Below are 22,534 nucleotides of genomic sequence, written 5' to 3'. Positions count from 1 at the left end.
GGGGAGCTGATCTGGGAGGAGGTGTGTGAGGGGAGCAGATCTAGGAGGAGGTGTGTGAGGGGAGCTGATCTAGGAGGAAGTGTGAGGGGAGCTGATCTAGGAGGAGGTGTGTGAGGGGAGCTGATCTGGGAGGAGGTGTGTGAGGGGAGCTGATCTGGGAGGAGGTGTGTGAGGGGAGCTGATCTAGGAGGAGGTGTGTGAGGGGAGCTGATCTAGGAGGAGGTGTGTGAGGGGAGCTGATCTAGGAGGAGGAGTGTGAGGGGAGCTGATCTAGGAGGAGGTGTGTGAGGGGAGCAGATCTGGGAGTGGTCTTACCGTGGCTGTAGCTGACCCCGGGGCTGAGGGATGAGGGGCTGGCGAGAAGCTCTCTGCTGGGGGTCTGCAGCCCCGCCTCTTTCTCCTTCTCCTTCTCTCGCTCTTTCCCCTGGCGCTGGCTCATCCTCCCTGGGGTCAAAAGGACAGCTTCATCACCGGGGACTACGGCAGCTGGAGAGAACAAAGAGAGACGGAAAAAACACGGAGCGACAGAGACAGAGAGAGCGAGAGATAAAGACAGAGAGACAGAGAGAAAGAGAGATGAAGACACAGGGAGACAGGCAAAGGAGGGGTGTGATTAGTTCATCTTTTACAGCTTCTGAACAGAAGTGGTCCTTTGAAAGAACATAGAGGCCCTCTAGTGGTAAACACCTGCAGTGCAAGGTTTAATACATGGTGTATATCCTTTCAGTCACACAAACACTACTGCTCAAGGTTGAGGACACCACGTCCCTACAGACAACCCTTTTTAAATGCTGACCCACATTAATCCAGACACACTTGAGAGTAAATATCATAATCCAGAATATAATTCAGACAAGACAGCGTCCAATCTAGAGGGACACAGAGAAGCCAGAGAGTTTGTGTTCAGCGTGTGCGTGTGTGCTTGAGAAAAAAAAAAGAAAAAAAAAGAAAAGAAAAAAACAGTTTTCTAAAAAGAGATTGTTATCGTACATGTCATGTTCTTCAGCTACTTCAGAAGACATCATATGGTGGGCTAAAACAAGCGTCCCCAGACTGCTGTCGACTCTGTGTGAGACTGTGTTAGGGGCCAGAGAGAAAACTCATAGCTGGTACCACAATGTCATTGTGTCTGCTAAAAATACACACCGTTACTTGGGCTGGCTGACATACTGTTTGAACCGTGCAGTCTGGGCCCTACTTACGACGCGGTACGAGAGCTTCTGCAAAGTGGCTCAAATGCACATAAAACTAATGTAACCTGGGACACAACCAAATGCCAAGCAGACTTGTATTCCCCAAATGGAGGGAGGAGACAATGGCCAAATGAATGAGGAGGAAGAGTGGAAACACAACAGAGAGGAGAGAGGAAGTCATTATCAGCCCTCGCTCTGCTGACTTCTATCAAACACCCGTCCTGAAGAGCAGCCCTGAAACAGACAGACAGACACAGAGAAACAGACAGAGATACAGACAGACAGACACAGAGAAACAGACAGAGATACAGACAGACAGACACAGACACACAGACACTCCCCACTGCTGTCATGGTGTTCAGGACGTGACAGATATCTGATGACTCAGTTCAAGAAGTCATTCCAGTCGTATATCCCACTGACTGAAGGTCGGTGTGGTGAGCCAGTGACTCAGCCCGGGCCTTGCATGTGACCGCTCAGGGGAGGGCGGAGTCCTGCTTACCCGGGGAGTGGCGGAGGCCTGGATGGAGACTCGTGGGATATGGTCATGCTTGTCCAATCACGTCTGACTGAGACGAGGCGCTGCCAATCAGCAGGCCTTTAGTCAGCCAGCAGAGCATGCACAACACCCAATACAAAGACTGTCATACAATGCAGTCCATAGATCCCCCTGCCAGAGATCCTATGACGCCTCTAGGTTGAGTCTAGTCTTGTGTGCTCATTTGTAGCGAGGTGAGTCTTCCTGGTTGCGACCTCGAGGAGGGCCTGAGAGATTGCTCTTAACAGAGTCCGAGATGTTCCAGTCCCACGAGACTCCCTAAGGTCACCTTTAAAGGTCGACCAGGGCACCCAGAGACACGTATACAGGAGAACAATATGGGGGGGACGATCAGATCAATAAGCAGCATTAAGACAAATGCTACCAATGTAAACACAAACTGGTCTCATCTGTCATACCAAAGCCGTTCTGTACTATTTCTCGCCTCTTTACCCCAAATGCCCACCCCTGCACCATCCATCTTTCATTCTGCCATCCTCCTCCTCCCCCACCTCTGTGAAAGGTCGCTAGCTTACCTGATGTGCTGGGTTGTTCTCTGATCTCGGCATGAGGCTGGTAGGGGAAGCAGGATGGGATGGAGAGAGCAGGGAGGGAGAGAGGTAGAGACGGAGGGGGAAACAGAGGAGAGAGACGGAGGAGGTAAACGGGTGAGAGAGATGGAGCAAAAGAAAAGAGAACATTGAAAGAATAGGCAGAGCCAGACGGAGAACGAGAGAAAGGAGAACAATGGGGGGAGGAGAGGGTAATAGAGAAAGATATGAGAGTTTCACAGAGAAGGAAAGAGAGAGAGAGACACAGAGAGAGAGAGAGACACACAGAGAGAGAGACAGAGAGAGAGAGAGAGAGACACAGAGAGAGAGACACAGAGAGAGCGAGCAGGGAAGAGGTGGATGTGTGGGGGTCCAGGCAGGTGGCAGGTCGGTGTGATGTTGGTCACATGTCGAGGTGAGCGGCAGGGAGGGCGGTGATGGACACGGCGGTGGAAGCCACAGAGGGTGACAAAAAAAGAAAGAGGGAGACAAAAGACAAAAAAAAGAAAACACGGACGTTAGCTTACTCGGAAAGAAATGAAAGGCAGGACACCACAACAACAACACAACAACAACAACAACCACACTGCCAGCAGGGTTGATGGCACGGCCAGCCAATGGGAGGACGAGCATGACTACTGCTGCGATATGACCACAAAAAAAGGGCGGGAACTCACACACTCATGCACCCGGTGTCTACAAAGGTAACCACACGGCGACAGGGTGGTGTGGATTACCAGAGATTACTGTTGTTGTTCTGAATGCGGACCATCCTTCCCTAGACAGCACACAGCACTGGGCCGGCGGGTGGATAAACCCATCTGACGACCCCACAGTCCACATCAGACAGGCTTCCCAACCACGCTGATAAACAAACAAGAGCTCCCATTGGTTAAGGCCCGGGAGCTAGACCTCCACAGTGCCGCATGATAGGTTGAGAGCTCAGACTACAGAGACAGTTCAAAAGCTTATGACAACAAGGAAAACTGATTAGAACGGGGTCGCTGGAGGTCAGCATTTGATTAATAAACCTTTGGAGACCGCCTAGATTGGCTTTTTAATTCAATCGAAGCTGACTGAAGCCATTGTCTCCCAGTATCTGCAACTCAGTGGCTTCACTCGATCACATCATTACACCGTCTCGTGACAAACCATTTCTCTACAGAAGGGATGGAAAGATTTGTGAAGGACTCACAGCACAAGGGAAGCCTTTGAGCCTCAATGGATCACAGGTTTGATAAACGGATAAGTTGATGATATTCAACGACAACTTGTAAAATGCTAACACCGTTCTCAAAGCAGCTCTGTGTAATCCGTCAGCAACAGGAAGAACACAATGTACACCCCAACAGGACGACGCGTGTCTGTCTCCTAAAAGGCAAAAGGAGCATCCCCTTTTGCCTCGTAATGTAAGGGGTTCATGAGGTCAGCAGCATCAGGGGTCAAAGGCGAAATGACCACCGCGGGGTCAGGGAACACCACGAGCGCAGCCCAGGCAGGACTCGGAGAAACAAAAACAACGCTTCAGAGAAGACCCCTGAGGCCATCCAGCCTGAACCGAGGACAGAGAGCCAGTGTCCTCCTCAGAGAGCTCTGACTCTGTCCACCAGCCTGCCTGGTCTCACCCCGACACCAGGCTCTGCCCACACCCGTTCGCATCCCCCAGGCGGTGACTGCACTCGTTTAAGGAATCAATCGAGTCCATTTGTTTATTGTATGTCCGCCGAATACTGTCGCTGTACTGTCGTTTACTGTATCGCTTCGAGTTACGCCTGCCCCGTTGAGGAAGCGTGTCAAATCGAGCTTTGCATTGGGAATAACTCTCTCGCCTGTTACTGTGCGTGCGACAATAACCTTGAAGATGCACGTTTGATCGGTGCGGAGGAGGAGCAGGAGGAGGAGCAGGAGGAGCAGGCATACTAATGGCCCCCGCTCCGCTCCTCTCCTCTCCTGGCTGGCATCAGCAGGGGCATGGCCAGACGTTCGAAAGGCCCCTCCCCCAGAGGTGCTCTCTCCAAACAGGCAGCAGCTCTCATCCCTAATCATGCGGAGGGGAGAGGATGAGTGGGTGGGTGCGTGTGCGTGCATTGTACAATCACACGAGTGTGTGTGCAGGTTTGTTTAGGCGTGTGGGTGTGTTTGGGATCACGTTGTAACTGGATGAGGATAGGTGAACATGGCGACACAGCAGAGATCAGTTTCCGCCCTCATGGGGACTCTTCCGTCAAGGACTTTCTACCATTCACTCAATAGAAGCACCCTGATAAAGCCTGCTGTGTGGGCGACAGCGGTGGACTGAGGTTACTAGGTTACCACACAGCTAGCGGAATGACAGCAACAGACTTCATCCGTCATCGCGTTCCTCCAGTTGGCTAAATAAATACGGACTTTGCTTCCGCCGTTTCGATTTGAACCAGTCGGCCTTCTGTGTTTTGATCCCACGGCCCCTTCTCACCCCCCCCCCCCCCGAGCGACTCCAAGTCCGGATCGTTCTGCGTCTTTCCTGACGGCGGAATTTCGACTTGTTTTGCCTCGACGTGTCACACATACAGAAACGTGGAAACGGAAAGGTCAGGCTTTATATCTTGTGTTGACGGAGGCAGCTTAGATTGATCTGCCTGTTCCAGACCATATCTGGATGCTGGCGGTGGTAGCAGGCAGGCCCACGCGCACGGTCTGCCCAGGGTCACCCAGCCACATCTGCAGGGGCCTGCGTGGACTAGGGTCTGACATCATCAGGTCACATGACCCAGATTCAGACAGACACCAAAACAACACAGCAGTAAAGTAAACGGATGATGTCACCAGTGTGTGCGTTGCAGAGAGACTGCGCTGACGTGACAGCCACAAACGAAGGTCACCTGCTGGACTTACCGGGTTTGCAGCTAGTAGATCCACAAACCGTGAGGTCATTCAAGGTGTCCAGTTGCACGATGAACAAACTGTGTAACATTACCCATTCAATATGAACCAATAAGCCCACTAGTCCCATGTCAACTCACCTAGTTTATGCGAGCGTGAAACATGATAATATTACACTAGAAAGACTCACCTTAACTTCCTGAATCCCACATACCTCCCTCCCTGTGTTATTGCAGGGCTCTGTCTTAATGGCGGCACGTATTACCCATAACTCTGTGCGCGGGGTTACCGTGAGCAACAAGTTAAACAGAATCCTTTGACCGCCATTGCTCTAAGTTTTTACAATTCATATTTCAGCTAAACGGTACTTGTAAATCAGCATCTGAATAAAAATTTATCGAGAAGTGGGCAGTGTAATTGCTGAAAATGTACTTATTTTATTGATGACACTCCTAATTTGTAAATTTGCTCCGACTTTTCGATAACGTACAGTAGCTAGCATCGCAGTGCAGTGCAGACACTAGCTAGTTGCTGCGTTTTATCATAATCCTATCAAATGAGTGAAATACAAACACAAATGTTATGAGCTATTGAGCCTATATCTAACAGAAGTTTAAATACAGCTTAACTTGACTTAGTGTGACAATAAACTCAATGCAATTGACTGCTGTCTGACAAAGCTCGCTAGTGCGAGCACATAGGTACACGCAGCGCGATGACGTACATCCTGTCTTAATAGGCTGTTCGAAAACAACGGTTTTTAAGATACATTACCCCGAAGAGAGCTGTCTAAGTTTTCGAACAGAGCCCAAGTCTAGTTTGAGTTTAAGAGCATTTCCCCTCTGATAGAAGAGAGAGGAGAAGACATGAAAGGTGTATTTTTAGACATGGTGCCATTTCTCTGTCTGGCTTTTTGGGCTTTCATCTGAAGCGTGCCTGTTGCTCTCAGTAGCCCGAGTTTGGACCTGGGGGAGGTCGGGGGTGGGGAGGGTCAGACTGGGGGCCAGACAAGTGTCATATTGTCTTTGTCCCCAGCTGCAACATAACAGGCTTGGAAGGCAGAGAGGTGACAGACTGGGGGATGCAGGTAAGTCTCCACGAACTAACCCACTCTTCTGCCAAGATTGGATACAGTACTTACTGAAATGCATCAAATCACTACAGTACATTTTGACTATGTGTACCGTGGCATTTTCCAGGGCACAGCAAACTGTGTTTTAAGGGCCTCATCTTAAATTGCTGCCACACCACATACAGCAAGGGCTATGGCCTCTTTCCTCCGAAACAAACAAAAAGCTCTTACAAGAGACAGAATGCCATGCCATATTACATAACGTTTCAACATAACTCGCAGCGCAATGTTGACCCAATTTCTATCGGTGGTGTGTGGAGGCGGGGCATTGGCTGTGAGCCTTGATCAGTGTCTTACTAAGCAGCGATGGGGACCTTCGGTTCACCCTAGCACCCGAGACTGGAAAACACACCTCGGAACGACCAGTTAGTCTCGCTAGCGTCTACCAGTGTCAGAGGAAGGAGAAGTTCGAGACAGAGAGAGAGAGAGAATTACTAAGAAATGGAGAGAGCAGCCAATCTCTGGAGAAAGAGTGTAATGGGCCGTTGAGAAGCTCTGAATGAGAAGACAGGCAGGGTGAATAAAGGAGCAGACTGGAGCCATCAGCACCTCTCTGGCCTCCACAGAGAGAGTGATTACGTGTGGTTACTCTGCAACCTCCAAGGACCTGAGCTCCAGATAATGACTGTGAGGCCTCTGGGAAGGGGGGGGGGGGTGTGAGAGAAAGAGAGGGGGAGAGAAGTAAGGTGAGGGGAGGTGTGAGAGACAGGGAGTGAAAGGAGAGAGAGAGAGAGAGAGAGAGAGAGAGAGAGAGAGAGAGGACGTAAAAGGGAGACAGAGCTCCAAAATCCCGCGGTGCCCTCAGCAAGGTGAAGAGTAAAGAGCACAGTCCTTGAGGCTCTTCAGAAACAATGAGTCACACGACACCTTCGCATATACATTGAAAAGCGAGCAGTATCAAATAGTCATGTTCTCATATCCAAACTACCGGCAAAGACTCGTATAGTCTTGTTTCTCATGCCACTGCACAACATGTCGAGCGAGGCAAGATAGATGGTGTTCTGCGCTCCCTCTATGGGAGTGACTAAGCAGTAATGAACTTCCTCCAGACGGCCCAGCACAGGTGCCAGCGTGGGCCATCAGATTTGATCCGAGCGCCACTCGGGGGAATGAACTGCATCTCACACGGACAGGAGGGACTCCTGCAGGGTTGTTTTGATAGCGACATCTCCGACGGAACCACGTTAACCTGGATGCTAAACGCCAGCGGTGTGAGCAGCTCATTACTGTGGAGATATGTGTCAGTGTCTGACCTTGTCCTCGACATAAACAGTGCGGGGGGGGGGGGTCACACGGGCACTGTGTGTGTGTGTGTGTGTGTGTGTCATTCTGTGTTGGTGAGCCTGTATTTGTAGAGTGAAAGTCTGTTTGTTTGTTTGTATGTGTTTTAAGGGATGGAGCTAGGCTAGCTGCCGGGTGAGAGAGTGTATTTCTCCCAGCTCCTCCACCACCCTCTCCAGCTGGCTCCCGCCTCCACAGCCCTTACTGAGGCGAGGACAGGGGCTTATCCATCCCCAGACTGCCTTGCAGTTGACCGCTTCCTACCAACATCCTGGAGAGAGCTTTGTGGAGAGAGCTTCATGGAGAGAGCTTCGTGGAGAGATCTTCGTGGAGAGAGCTTCGTGGAGAGAGCTTCGTGGAGAGAGCTTCGTGGATAGAGCTTCGTGGAGAGAGCTTCGTGGAGAGAGCTTCGTGGAGAGAGCTTTGTGGAGAGAGCTTCGTGGAGAGACCTTCGTGGAGAGAGCTTCGTGGAGAGAGCTTCGTGGAGAGAGCTTAATGGAGAGAGCTTCGTGGAGAGAGCTTCATGGAGAGAGCTTCGTGGAGAGAGCTTCGTGGAGAGAGCTTCGTGGAGAGAGCTTCGTGGAGAGAGCTTCATGGAGAGAGCTTCATGGAGAGAGCTTCCTGTAGCTTTGCAAACAGCTCAGGCATGATGGAATGCTGCCTGGCCGAGCTTGAGTGCACAAGCCTGGTCTGAGAGTTGTCACACTGCTCTACATCAACTGGGACATGCTTCAAAACACTCCATTACTCTGTTCATAGTGTGTTCTTGCTTCTCAACGTGGTAATTCATTCCAAGCCTTACCATGTGCATAATGTATTATTAACGTTAAAATACACATTGCTAATTAAACACAGGACTTTGGGTTAGGGTTAACTAACCTAAATAAAGGATATTAAAGAGTTTTTACGATTTATAACGGGAGTATAAATATTCTGTAATATTTGTATTTTATATTGTAAATTAAGGCAACTCTATTCTTTTATTTTAATTCAATTCCACTTAATATTGCTAGTTTATGTACCCTTAGTATAGTTAGACCACATATCTAAATGTAAAATTCCTATATGTTTATTGTATGCACCTTCCTGCCAAAGCAAATTCTTTGTCTGTGCAAACTTTCATGGCGAATAAATCCCTTTCCGATTCTGATCCTGAGTATAACAGAAGTTCAGATTATTCGATTTGCTTAAGCCCCGCTTCCTAATTAGTGTAAAACCCGGCAGCCCATCTAAGCTATTCTAGACATGCCTAATGGAACGTTTAGTGCTGCAGTGAGGCACTAAAGAGACAAGGCAAACAAAGTGCAGGACAGCGAGCGGCGGCTGACAGTGCGACGCCACAAAAGGCCCCTCCCCTCGGCGCGTTCAGGTGGTTTCCAGCGCTCGCCTGCTCTCGCCCCGCTGACAGGACACTCAAGAAGCTTCTCTGTCAGACATGAGAGGAATGGATGCACGCAGGTCAGCACAAGTCAACACTACGGTCAGTTAACCAGGGCAGGGAGGGTATTCCTGCCTGGTCAGCATGACTGCGCTGAACATTTACACTAACAGGTTCCGAAGAGTAAACTGATGAAGTAGAAGGGGTGGGCAAAGAGAGAGAGAGAGAGGGGAGAAGGGGGGGGGAAGGGGGGGAAGCGGGAGAATGAGTGACTGAGTGAGTGAGAGCTAGAGGGAGACTGAGTGAGTGAGAGCTAGAGGGAGACTGAGTGAGGGAGAAAAAAATTGCATGGGTATGAAAGAATGAGAAAGAGAGATACTGAAAAATGGAGAGGGAGAAGGACTTAGTGAGAGAAGGAGAGAGGACGTCCAGGGCATTAGTCAGGGATGAGTTTTTCTCCGTGGCTGAGCTGAGATGTCCTACTGGAGGAGAGGCGAGCGAGCAGACCGCCTCACAGGAGAAGTCGTGGAGGTCTAGGTTGCCCGGAGAGCGCGTTGGCGCGTGCGTTAATTTACAGCTCTTGCAGACACACGACAGGCCTCGTAAATATAACCTCTCCACACACTGGAAGAAAGACCCCTGTAGAGCCAACACGCTAGCCAAGAGACTGCTTACAGCATAGCCTGGGCTAAGCCAGCCCCCACACACACACACACACACACACACACACACACACTGCTGTGTAGGCCTACACACAGGATGTGTAGGTAGTGTGTGAGAGACAAAAGGAGAGAGCGAGAAAGACAGAGCTAAAGATAGAAAAGTGCTAAGTGGGCCATGAGAGGGGACAGATCCTGTGGCAGTGTGCCTCCAGGTGTTGGTTGGGTGACGTGGGTCTGTCCCTGGGCAGGTGGTCAATCTAACACGTCAAGGCCCGGGAAGGAGCTACCCTGCTGGGCGATCTGGAGCAGAGCACCAGGTGTGGGAACTACCTCAGCACCCCTCCTGGGAAGAGGAGAGAGGAGAGCGACAGGGTCAACACAGGAAGCACACGAAACAGATAACTGTGAAGGCCAGAGGAACTGTGTCCCACGCAGAGCTGGGTTGGCAAACACAAGACTCCCCCACCCCCCCACTCCCCCACCCCCCCACTCCCCCCTGGCCTTCACAGCTCTCTCTCCTCGCAGCCCTTGGACAGGGGGTGGCGGGATACGGAGGCTCTCGGGTTCAGCTCAGCTTGGGGGCTCGATGTCCGGGGAGAAGGCAGGTGACAGCCACTGGCGCTCTGGGAGGGAGAGGGTAACGGGAGAGTCCGTCTCTGGGCGAGGAGGAGGAGGACAGCAGGGCCTGTCTGGGCGAGGAGGAGGAGGACAGCAGGGCCTGTCTGGGCGAGGAGGAGGAGGACAGCAGGGCCTGTCTGGGTGAGGGAGAAGAGGATGGGGAACAGGAGAAGCCTGTCTGGGGGGGAGGGGGGGTGAGGATGATCGAAGAGGCAGCGGCCATGACACAGAGACTGGCCAGGTCACATCATGACTGCAATTTATCCTACCGAGTTTCCAAAGCCAAGCCAGACCTTAGTCTTTTGTGAAGAGCAGTACTACACCTTGAGAATGAGAACTTGATCGGCCGTCCGTTTTGTCAAGGATCGGTGTTCTGAGGAACTTCCTTGAAAGCGGATTCTTTCTTTTTTCCTCCTTCAAAGAGAGTTGAGTTCTGGTCTGGAGAGCTGGTTTCACATGTCTAGTAAGTGGTCTCCTTTCTTATCCTTCCAACGAGGATACTCTCGTAATTCAATCCGAGTCCATTTGGGGCATCAGACCAGGGGCTTGCAGACACGTGAGAGTTCAGAACCAGCTCCAACATCACACACTCCAGAGATGACCAGGTCTCCAAATCAACATCATGCTCCACAACCTGATTTGTCTTGATGCTAACAATCTGATTGGGTGCAGCTATTCCCAGTAGCTCATTGGTTCAGCCACAGCCCAAAGTTATAGCACACAGCTGAACACCCATTCATGGGATCCCACTGCCAAACGGCATTCTGGGATACCAATGTAACAAGGATTCCGTTGACACACTGAAATTTGTACCGAGGACAGCTAGCCCTCACGGGTCTGCTTTACGAGTAACCATCACCATCACATGGGTTTCCATCAGAGCTAAACAGAAGAACGACCAGAGATCTAAACTGCAGAAAGACTGACCGCCAGGTTCTTCAGTTTGACGCGGACGCAGAGGCCACCTCAGGATCTCTGCCCAGCTGCAGTGACTGGTAAACAAGCCACAGGTAATCCTAGTCTCAGAAATGATCCATGCCTTGGCAACCATTCCCCATTTAGACAGACATGCTCGGACCACAGCTGCCTTGCCTATCTCGGTGCAAGGCCATAGGGCTTACGGAGTTTCTCAGTGGTAGCCCCAGATGTTGCGCACGGACAGAGACGCTTTATCCAGACAGTCAGTCAACAAAAACAGCCACAGTGGAACGGCAAATATTCCTGAGTGAATAAAGACTAACTCCTTGCAAACAGCTTTAGTTGCGTACCCGTGTACTGCGCTGACACAAATGACACCATTTTGGTCCTGACAGAAGCACAAAGAGCGACAGCTCTGAAAGACAAGAACCATAAACGGAACAATGTGGAAATCCAGACGGGCTGAGCTCGTGCGAGCGTGTGCCAGGCTGCAGCCGCCCTCCACCCCTCTCCTCCTCACCATGGTGAAGTCTGCCCAGACGGAGACCGAGGCTCACCGTGTGTGTGTCAGCTGGCCGTGACGCCCTGCTTGCTGCTGCTGCTGCTGCTGCTGCCGGGGACGGGACTGAGCCGCCAGACCAGCGATGGAGCCCAGCTCACACACGCACACACGCACACACACAGGGCCTGTGAAGGAGGGAGCAGGAGAGTGGACGATAGGAGAGCGTGCCGGAGAGCACGAGTCCCTCCCTCTTTCACATGCTGTCCCCCCCCTCCCTCCCCCCCTCCCCTCCCCTCTCCCTCCCTCCTTCCCTCCCCAGCCCTCTCTCTTTCATAAACCAACAGTCCCCCTCCTCCTTCTCTCCCTATCCTCCTCTATATTTAATTCATTTTTCTTTCATTTGCCCTCCTCTTGTATCAGTGTGACATGTAAGCTCCCTCTGCCTTTGTCAATAGGTCTTTTACTTTCACAGGAGGTCCTAATCTCTCTGATCCTCGCTCCGTCTTCACGTTTCGCCGATGTCAGTGGTTTTTACGCGTGCGTGCACACGCATACCATTCAATAACGGAACAGCCCTCGCCCTCTCCCCTCTATCTCCCTAAACCTTGATGTTAGTCATTCTGGTCCTTCTACATACATCAACCGGCCATCTCATTTCCCCAGCCAGCGTGTAGCAAACAAACAAGCTGGCCCACAATAAAGAGGAGACAGAGACACACACATGCACGCACGCACACATCAGCCCAACCATGCAGGCATCTTATTATGGTCTGGCAGGGTACTCAGCCTTGGCGTGTCATTAATGGAGTTTTTGCTCTTGTTCTTTCTCCATTAACCTACTTAACCGTTCACCCTGGCTCACAACAGTCTCTCCTCTGGGCCTGACAGCCTGGCCTATTGCCTGACAGACTGGGACATTGACTGTGAGGTTGTGAAGGCCATACCTCAATGGTTTTCAGAAAGTAATAATAGTTCTGGAGTCGCACAGATGCTTGATGTCAAGTGAAAGACTAGCAGAAGTTTTCTAGTAATTTTGACGATCATTATCACCGTGTGCCAGAGAGTCAGATGGCTGAGTGGTTAGGGAATCGGGCTAGTAATCAGACGGTTGCAGGTTTGATTCCTGTCCGTGTTAAATGACGTTGTGTCCTTGGGCACTTCACCCTACTTGCCTCAGGGGGAATGTCCCTGTACTTATTGTAAGTGGCTCTGGATAAGAGCGTCTGCTAAATGTGATTGTGAAATGTGTGAAAGCAGAAATGGGGAAAAACCTTAAACCGAGGTTCCAACTAGGTCAAGGGAGATTCATGTGGGTTGCTCTATCTGTGTGTCTGAGAAAGGGGGCGGGTGGTAAGGTATGGGCCTGGAGTCAGTGTTTCGGTAACAGCCTCTTAGAAGGTAGATAAGTGAAACAAGCACTATGGCACCATGACTACCACCTGTTAAAATAAACACATCAAATGAACATGTTTTGATATCTGGATGCAGGCGAGATTACAGCACCTGCAAATCCCTATCTGCTTTTCATAATGCATGGTTGACTAAACACCCTTCTGACTGGTCTGGCAAAACGCAGGCTAGTCAATCAGTAACATTGCAATGATGTTTGCACAGTTGGGTCGACTTGTTGTCTGGAATCTGGCTATTGTTCAAGGTTTCAAGTCTTGGTTTGTTGTTAGCAAACAACTCCTCGGCCAACAGTGAAATGCCTGAGAAATAATTTTAAGATAACACATGGTTTGATGAGTTTAAGACTGAACTTCACATCTGAGAGTATTCTCTCTTCTATCTGACAACGCGACATTTAAAAGTTATTCAACCACCAAGGAAGTGGGGATCTCTTTATTTGTAGGCTAGCGACATTCTGCTGAAGAAAAAACAACTATTCATGAAACAGACTAATGGCTATGTTCTCTTTCACCAACCTGACAAAGACACAATTGTGGTGGTCCGGTTGAAATCAAGGCGCTAGACAGAGGCTATGATTGTCGATGTTCAGGCCCACAGGGCTAAAGGGAGAGCATCATTTGCATCCTGACAAAATAAAGGTCTGTTTCTCACACCCCTCCGAGGACAAGGAGACGAGCGGGCCAGCTAACAAGGAGCTTCTTCCAGTCTCCTCGACTCAAGACAAACAAATCAACAAACCACCGTCCTGCGTTCATCACACTAAGTGATCCAAGCTCATTTGCAATATAATTCCGGCCCCACTTTAATTAGAGGAGTGAATTAAGGGCCATTGAACACTTCCGCGGAGAGGAGCTCAAAGCTATAACCATGTTTTCTAAAGTCAGAAGTGCACAAAAAAGCAACAATGTCCCTTTAGTTTCAAAGTGACATAAAAACCCTGGCCTGGCCAAGCTCACAACCCTGAGATGATTGTAAAACCACTCACCAGGAAATGAAAGACTTTACAACTTAAAACAGAGTTCAAAACCTCTCGTGAACCAGGTTCATCAAAGATGAGGCTCCACGTTTCACTGTCCTTCTCATCGGTCTCCGGAGTTTCTAATGTCACCTGAGGTGACGTCCCTTTAGACGACCCCCCCAGCCATGCTCTAGTCCACAGTGACAGACAAGTCTGCTGAAAGGACACATCATCGTCATCATCACTCATATGGTGTCACTGACTCTGGGGTGGCCACGGTAACAGGATACGATGCCGGGAGCCTGAGAGTGAACGGCCACGCTCTTTAACCTCCTGGCCAAACACAAACACGTTACGCAACACCACGTGCGTGGAGCCACGTACGTACACACAGTCTGGATAATTCAATTCAATACACAACACACGAATACCAAAGGAAGTTCAAATCCTCTCAAGACATCCACACAGAACACAGAACACGCACACTGAACCGCCCGCCGGCCCACACACACACACACACACACACCCCAGCCCCCTTCAGACAGCCAACATCCATCAGTGTTCAGTGTCAATATCCAGATACGCTACTGAACCATGGACTCCTACCTCTCCTAATGGGCTAAAAATATACTGTCAGGAGAAGAACACTACAGACAACCTAGCATGTTAGGCAATTAGGCATATGTCACGCCTGCACTATTACAAATAGGTAGGCCTATCCACAGGAAATGAGGAGTGACTCATGTGGATGTATGATCTGAAAATTAGGTTCAGAAAATGATTGAGTGATTCTTCAATTTTCAGCTGCGATGGTGTTGAAAAACATCTTCCGGCATTGTGTGAATTTGCCGTTCCCATCGCCGTGTCACAATCAGCCCGCTGTCAGAAGTGTCGGGTTCGAGCACAGGAAGAGACAAAGCGAGGATGTTTACTTCCTGTGGTGGAGAAGTTACGAGGGCGTGGCGTTGACAGACCTCAGCTAACTTTAGCCCTGTGCCAGCTCACGGCTGTGACACTCTGCGGATACCCGTTGTGTTTCGCATGTACATATCCTATGGCCTACCTGTTCATTTGACGGACAAAAGTCACACAAAATAGCAGAATAGCCACACAGAATAGTCACACACAGGAGATTGAAGCTGCCCAAAAAAATGATCTAAGGACATATACTGTAGGAAGTGTTTAACCCATCTAGTATCTCTCTCAGACCAACACCAAGTATGTGAGAACATTCCGCATTTATTTCTTGCGGTTGAGGGATTGAGGCCAGTTGTGTATTACAGGGCCCTGAAAAAAAGAAAAAGAAAGAAGGATAGATGGGATTTAAGACGGGGGGTTTTCATCTTACTGCCACAGTCAAACTCGACAGACGGCAGGGGGAAATACAGCGAAAAGTCTCCCCGATCCTGCTCAAAGCCCGCTTTTTCTGCTACGATTTTTCCGATGATTCAGAGGACTGGGGCTGGTGTTGTGGTGATGGTGTTGTGAGTTAATGCTCCATAGAGGATGGAAATCTCCCTCAAGCCGTGCGTGGGGACACGGGTAATATTTTTTGTCGATTCCTATTTTGAAAGCAATCTGCTGCCTTACAGGCAATCAATTTAGGTGTTATTGCGCAGTAAATAACAAGAGATATGGACCGCTGTCAAGCCTAACTAGTCACGTAAACGAGGACTATTCACAGAGAAACTTTTGAAAAAAATAAAAACAAATGAGAACAATCCCATTTTCAATCCTATGAAAAAGTCTGTAATGAAAAAAAATAAATAAAAAAAAGACGTCAAGTGTTGGACTGTGCAGTGTGGAGTCTGTCCTGTGGGCAGGAAGCCTTCGGGCCTGCTGGGCTGGTCCTTATTGTGAGCATAGTGAGGAGAGCAGACTGGCTGCAGTATCTTGGAGGCCTTCCCAGGCACCATAATCTGTGTTATAGTCCTGGGTGCCATGACCCCTCAATGGATCTTTCACTGTGAACAGAATGAAACCACATCCACACAATATGTCCTCTTTGGGTCTTCGACCAGTTTGGCCGACTTGGGAATTCAACATGTTGCCTTAAAAGTTCTTCGCAAATACATTTTTCGACATCATCACTGCGAAGCAATAGTAACCGGACACAGGAAAGGCAGCCGCCACAGTGTGTGTGCCTGTGTGTGTCAACGTGCTTATGTGTGTTTCCTGTGGTGACGTTCACAGATAAAAGCGAGCAGAGAAAAGGCTCGGTGACCTTTCCCTGTGTGCTGGTGCTGGCCTACGCCGTCCTGTGATGCTGCGTGACTCAGGCCTCATGAGGCGGCCTCAGCCCCTCCAGAGCCTCCCTCACCGTCTAGCCCAGCCTGACAGAACACTAATCCCCAGGTTCAGTTGTACCTGTCCAGCCCCTGTCCAGCCCCTGTCCAGCCCCTGTCCAGCCCCTGTCCAGCCCCTGTCCAGGCCCTGTCCAGCCCCTGTCCAGCCCCTGTCCAGCCCCTGTCCAGGCCCTGTCCAGCCCCTGTCCAGCCCCTGTCCAGACCCTGTCCAGCCCCTGTCCAGACCCTGTCCAGACCCTGTCCAGCCCCTGTCCAGCACTTGGCAGCTGAGCAGGCCAACTCTGATCATTAGCAGGAAGCACTGGACATGGCCCCTAGTCGATGCTAATAGGGACATTACATATCTGCCTCCTTCGACTTAATGCCACTGAGATGGTAATGGGACACGGTCACCAATTAGGGTGACATTTTGGCAGGGATTTTGAAAGTGAGAGAGTTGATGTGGTGGTGATTTGTCTGGGTTTTCTAATGAGTCTATGAAACACGGAGACTGAGAATGTGTAGTCTGTCTGTGAACTTTCTCCTGTGTGGTGAAACTGTTCCTCCAGGTCTTGGTTCTACTTACCAGAGTTTTCTCAGGTTCCCCCTGGGACTCGGAACAAGACGACTCCATGGTTCCCCAGAGTCTGGCCTGATGTTAGTGGAGCTCAGAAGCTTGCATGTCTGTCAGGAGAGAGAGAGAGGCAAGAAACGTAACGCACACAGGTACACATCAACATATTCATCTACTGAACAAACACCTACGAATGACTCACAGACAGTATGCCAGGAACATGATACAGCTCAACATTCTGCTCGCTCAGACACACACACACACACGTGCAGACACACACCACTAAAGAATGAGGGAACAGGAATATGCGCCAAAAGGTCCGTTGGACACTAACGCCCCTTCCTTCAGGAGTTAGAGTCAACACAGTAGGTACAGTAGGATACTGTACCATCTCTCTTCACTCCCCTCATCCCTAAACACTCTCCAAAGCTGGGCTGGACTTGGAGAGACACGCCACCGGCTGTGGCGCACGTTTCCCATCAGTAAACCTCCATTTGTCTCCCCTCATCTACCCTAAATGGGTCTGCCTTCAGCAGCCTGTTGGAAAATCTCCAAATACTAGAGCCATAAACATCCGGTGTCTCTCTCCCTCACTTCTCTCTCGCTCCATCTCCACCTCCTGCGGGGAGGGATGATTGTGCCAGAGAGAGAGAAGATAGGGGAGAGGAAGAAAGGGTGAGCGAGAGAGCGTGAGAGAGATGGGGGGGGGGGGGAAGACTAAGCGAGATAGAGAAAGAACAGGACAGAGAGCGTAGAGAGGGAGGGAGCGAGCTCTTGTCCTCCTCAGATCCTCACAGCAGTCAGGTTCTCCCTGCTAGGCCATAAGCTGGGGCCTCCTCCGTCAGCGCCCGATAAACACAGCAGCTGACATCAGAGTGCCCCGCAGCAGCTCTCCAAACCCTTCAGGGCCCAATCGATCCTGGACGTCTGAAACGCGCCTCTCTGCTTCCCGTTTGGCAAACGTCACCTGAACACTGCTCTCCCACTGGTGCAGGAGGAGGGGCGTGAGAGGAGTCTGGGCTCCTGTGGAGACCTGCTGCCTAACAGAGGTGGTGTCAGGTACTATTTACCGGGGCTGAGAGGAGGATAGGTTGGGTTGCGTGTGTCTTCCCAGAAAGGGAGAAAGAGAGAGAACACTGACAAATTCCTCCGTCCTCCCCAATGACTTTTGTGGCAGTTCCAAAACGGTCCCTTTCCCCTCGTGATGTGAGAAACTGCCACAGAGCAGAGACATCGACTAAACGGGCCACGAGAGACAGGAATGCAGGAACACCACGCTGTTTTCTGTGTTCCAGGGTGAAGGCCACAATCCCATGCTGCTGGTTAGTGTTGCAGTGTTACCCCAGAGCCAGCGTGAACTGACACTGGCAGAGATAAAACCTACTCCTGAAACATGGTGAGATTAAATAGTAGTGAGAAAAGATGACAGATTAAAAGGTATGAGGTTTCAGCACAGCATTATCACCTTCACACCTTCTGGTTACACACTCGGGCGGGCGGGCACGCGCGCAAACACTTACACCAGCTCCGAGAAAGTAGACAGATTTCTGCAATAATTCTGCCTGAGCATTATACACAGAAACAGAGAGGAAGAAAGATGGAGGGAGAGAGGGAAGAGGATGATAAGTATGCTGCTGACCTTGCCTTATTAGACATAGGGCTAACTAGACTGTAAATGAATATATTCAGACACAGGGCTTGTTGTTTTTCTAAGAAGTCATTTAATGTCCGCTTTGAGTCAAACCGGTTTTGTTTCACACTAAGCACACAATGTACTGTTCTGAACAATTTGTACGACGATGCTGCTGCTATGATAAAACTCTATGTACAGCAGCTTTGTCCTATTGTTGAAGTTATATGCAGCTGAACAACAGAGAAGTCATGGGTTTAGACTTTAGACAGTAACTTGTTCAGGTGGACAATGACAGTTCCCAAATCTCTGGACATTTACAAATGCTTCTCTTCCTGTATGCTGATTGGTGGTGTGTGAGGACAGCTTCTCCCTCGGAGGTCAAAGGTGCCCAAGCAACATATTATACTGAAAGTAGGTTTGTTTACGAGGTACAAGTACAAACATACAATGAGTTTTAGTTGTACATTTTAAGTATACTTCCAATTGTGTGTAAAAGATTAATATAAGGATAATGTCATAAGCTCTCATTTAATACATTTAAATTAGATTTAAGTAGCATATCCTTTTTTTCCGATTGGGTTATCAATGTATGTCCAGCTAGCAATTGCTCAGAGACTATTGGACAGTTGACAAAAGGTCTTTTCAATCAGGAGATTAAATATGAGCAGGTCAGAATGATAATGCTACAGCACTACAGAAATGGGAGGAGTTGAGTGAAGCCATTTTAAGAAAGGCTGACAGCTAAAGGATTTCTTATACAGAATGAAAAGTAGGTGTCAAATTGGAACAAATGAAAAGCTAGACTCCATGCTGGCTTTACTGAAAGTCATTTTTGCTGAGGCACAATGGAGGGCTTGAAAGAGTAGCAGGTGAACATTTAACACTGATACAGGTGTTCACACACTGACAACCTGTACACACACACACACACACAACTCTTTTCTCCACAGTCTGTTGTTGTGCTGACAGGCCAGGCCCAGCCTCGACACATGACAATTAACCTGCAACAGATGCATCATACACTTCCTCAAAACAACCAGCTCGCTGCTGCTATTAACGCTAAGCAAAATGACTCAGCATTTCAGCTGGACCCTGTTGAAGGGTGGGCCCACAAGAACATTTTGTCCTGTTGTGGTGGTGCCATGAGGGCGGGTCAAGGACAACGAGCATAGACACTAAGGAGGCATGTTGTTCCAGAGTAATAAACTTAAAAATGAACTATTTGAATAAAACTGCTCCAAAAATTAGTCGATTCGGATGAATGCTCTCCTCCATTTCTTTCCCACGCTCGCCCCCTCCCTCCCTCTCTCTCAGTCCAGCAGCGTCTCAGGCATGTGTACGTCTCAGAGCATTGAGAGTTCCTAGAAGCACTGCGGCAGGTTTGAGGCATGACCCCCCCTCCTGTAGCTCTCTCTCCACCCGTCCAGGCTGGGCATCGCAGCATCACTGTCGTTACACGTTCTCCAGTCTTAGCGTCATCATTCTCTCTCATTCCAGTCGTTCAGAAACGGTGCGCGCGTGTGTGGACCGTTAGTGATCGTGTCCCACCTGATGGCAAAAACATGAACCGCTATCCTCACTCGACTGCTACCCTGCCTCTAAAGAGGTTGGCACGGGCTGGCCTCTCCCTCTCCACGTCCATCTCTTTCTTCCCCTCTCCCTCCCTCTGCCGTCCCCCAGCTTCCTGCCAGCTAATACCTATTCATCAGTGCCAGAGACACAGGGAAGGGACAGGGAATCCCAAAATAGTGGCTTGGCAGCGTTGCAGCAGGAGAGCCAGAGGCAGTCATGGGGATTACTGTCCAGGTTGAGTGCAGGCTCCCCTGAACGTGTGGCCCTGGGCCGTGACCTGATCCTGACAGCAGGTTTGTGACGACGCTCAGAGGAGGGTTGATGCCAGGCCAGGACAGAGACCGTTACATGCATCAAAGGAACTTCTGCCTGTTGAATTTGAATTTCATTCAAGATTGTGCCCTTGACCTTAATTCATTCTACACCCCAGGCTGTTATGTATTCTGGTTCAATAATTAATAGCCATGGCAGAGGTCACATCTGCGTGTTTATATGACGTGATTACACAGGGACGGGAGAACAGCCTTTTCTGGCATGCTACTTGGCCCTTATCCGGTCATAATAACGATAAAGGCTGAATTACCATAATACAACCTTCACTGTCTTCCGTCTATGAAGGGCAGACAGACGTCAATCCTGTCATTAGCGTTCAGTGTTTTTTTCTGTAGAATTGACATGCTGCAGACAGGAAGCCGGACGCAGGTGTCCTCTTCAGGCACTGGGTCTACTACACAGTCATTACTAGTGTCCTCTCCTCAACCTTCCCTTTAAGCTAAGCCTGCTCTACAGACATGGAGGGGACATGGCAGACTGACTAACAGACAGACAGACAGGCCTTGGGCGCCACTTTTCACAGAACCAAGGAGCCAGGACCAGGCGGGGTGATCCTCGAGATGTCAGACAGGCCGGACCCTTGGGACTGGGTTGCCATGTAACCTTGTGGCTAGGGAGGAGAAACACCCTGCACTAGGAGGAGTGAAAATCAATGGTTGAGACTGTTCCTAAATGCTATGCTACAGGGGAATGTCATCAGTGCGTCCCAGTTTATTGATGTGCCTAGGAGGAGGAGGGGGGGGGGGGGTCATCAAACAGAATTCCCTCATCTAGGCCAGAGTGTACGGGAATATTAATCATCTGTGTAAACCTAGGATGGAGGAAGAGTAGGTTGAGACCGGGGGGAATTCAAACATCTTTTTCAGGTGTCGGTTCACATTGTCTTGAATGGAGCTTGCAAGTCCAAACCCTGATGCAGAGAGCACAGTTCTCTCACAGCTCACAGGACGTCACATAACCTAGATGGCTCAAAGACGGGGAAAGAAGGGTGTTGCAAAACATGTGAAAGGACATTATCAGAGATGCTCTGATATGAGGACTTAAGCCAAGGCATTTCCTACTTTGCACCCACACCTGATCAGACCTAATGCAGAGCTGCTGTTAGTTTTTTTTCGGTCCATTTTCAACTAATTAATAGCCTTAGAGTTTCCCCACGCAGCCTCCAGAACATCATACAATATAGCTTTGTCTGAGACCATTTCATCTAGCTGTCATTCAATGGAAGACAAGGAGCTGATATCCCGGACTCTGCTGCCGCCCACCTCTCTTCATCACATTCTCCTCCTCACAGGGGGCTTCTGGGACGGAATACTGATAAGGGCTGCTCTGGCTTGCCTGGTGTCAAGGTGACTGTGCTGACCCCGACGCTTCTCATCCAATCCCTGGCAACGGCAGCCCCCCCTATCACTGACAGCTGGAAAGAGCTGGTGCAGTACACTTGACTGGTTAGAGAGCCCAGCTAGCTGGAGAGAGCCTTTCCAGCAAGCTATGGAGCTAGCTCTGTTAGCTAGATAAAGCTATCCCTGCTATATAATCAAAGCTAGCCCCGCTAGCTACAAAAAGCTAGCCCTGCTTTATGATTAAAGCTAGCCCTGCTAGCTAAATAAAGCTAGCCCAGCTGGCTAGATAAAGCTAGCCTGGTGAACTACACTAGCATAGGTAGGCTAGATAAAGTAAACCTGGCTGACTACAAACTAACCCAGCTAGCTTAAGAGTTATATTCCAGTTAGCTTGAAATAGACATCACAGCAAGCAATAACAGACAGGGCTATTCCAGTTGGCTGGCCCAGCTAACTACAGCTAAGATAAATGGACACAAAAGAGAGCTTCTAGACAGTTCCGCCATGACACAGAATGCTCCAGCTACACTTCAAGCAGGAGCTGGTCAAAAAGCACACTACAGAGAGAGCAGCGCAGACAGACAATACGCCGCGGCTGGACAATGCATGACAGTACATGTGATGCAGCATGTGGCGGCTCCTTTCACAGGAAACGCTGAAAAGGATGAGAAGGTGAAAGCCTATTTGCATATTCAGGACGTGTGCGCTTCCAAGTCCTCAGATGTAATACTCACTAATGTTTTACCATTCCAGATCCAGGCTGAGACATGAGAGGACCGGAGGGGACACGAGGA

General features: G+C 49.8%; 1 protein-coding gene across 3 annotated transcripts in view; it reads right to left on the bottom strand.

The window, feature by feature from the left end:
* The window catches only part of osbpl8 (oxysterol binding protein-like 8), a 59,608-nt gene that overhangs the window by 28,934 nt on the left and 8,140 nt on the right, over nucleotides 1-22,534 (bottom strand). For all 3 annotated transcript variants that reach the window (XM_084701661.1, XM_084701663.1, XM_084701662.1), the window contains 3 exons: nucleotides 16,875-16,972; nucleotides 2,268-2,304; nucleotides 316-486 (listed from right to left, as the gene is read on the bottom strand). In XM_084701661.1, coding sequence (XP_084557787.1) covers nucleotides 316-486; nucleotides 2,268-2,304; nucleotides 16,875-16,922 — 256 coding nt within the window. In that variant the 5' untranslated portion in view covers nucleotides 16,923-16,972. The remainder of the gene's footprint in view (nucleotides 1-315; nucleotides 487-2,267; nucleotides 2,305-16,874; nucleotides 16,973-22,534) is intronic.

This window comes from Hypomesus nipponensis, chromosome 7 (assembly GCF_054491055.1).
Source record: "Hypomesus nipponensis isolate SF chromosome 7, ASM5449105v1, whole genome shotgun sequence".
Taxonomy (NCBI): domain Eukaryota; kingdom Metazoa; phylum Chordata; class Actinopteri; order Osmeriformes; family Osmeridae; genus Hypomesus; species Hypomesus nipponensis.
Note: the sequence above shows the minus strand (reverse complement) of the source record. Positions and strands in the feature narration are given on the sequence as shown.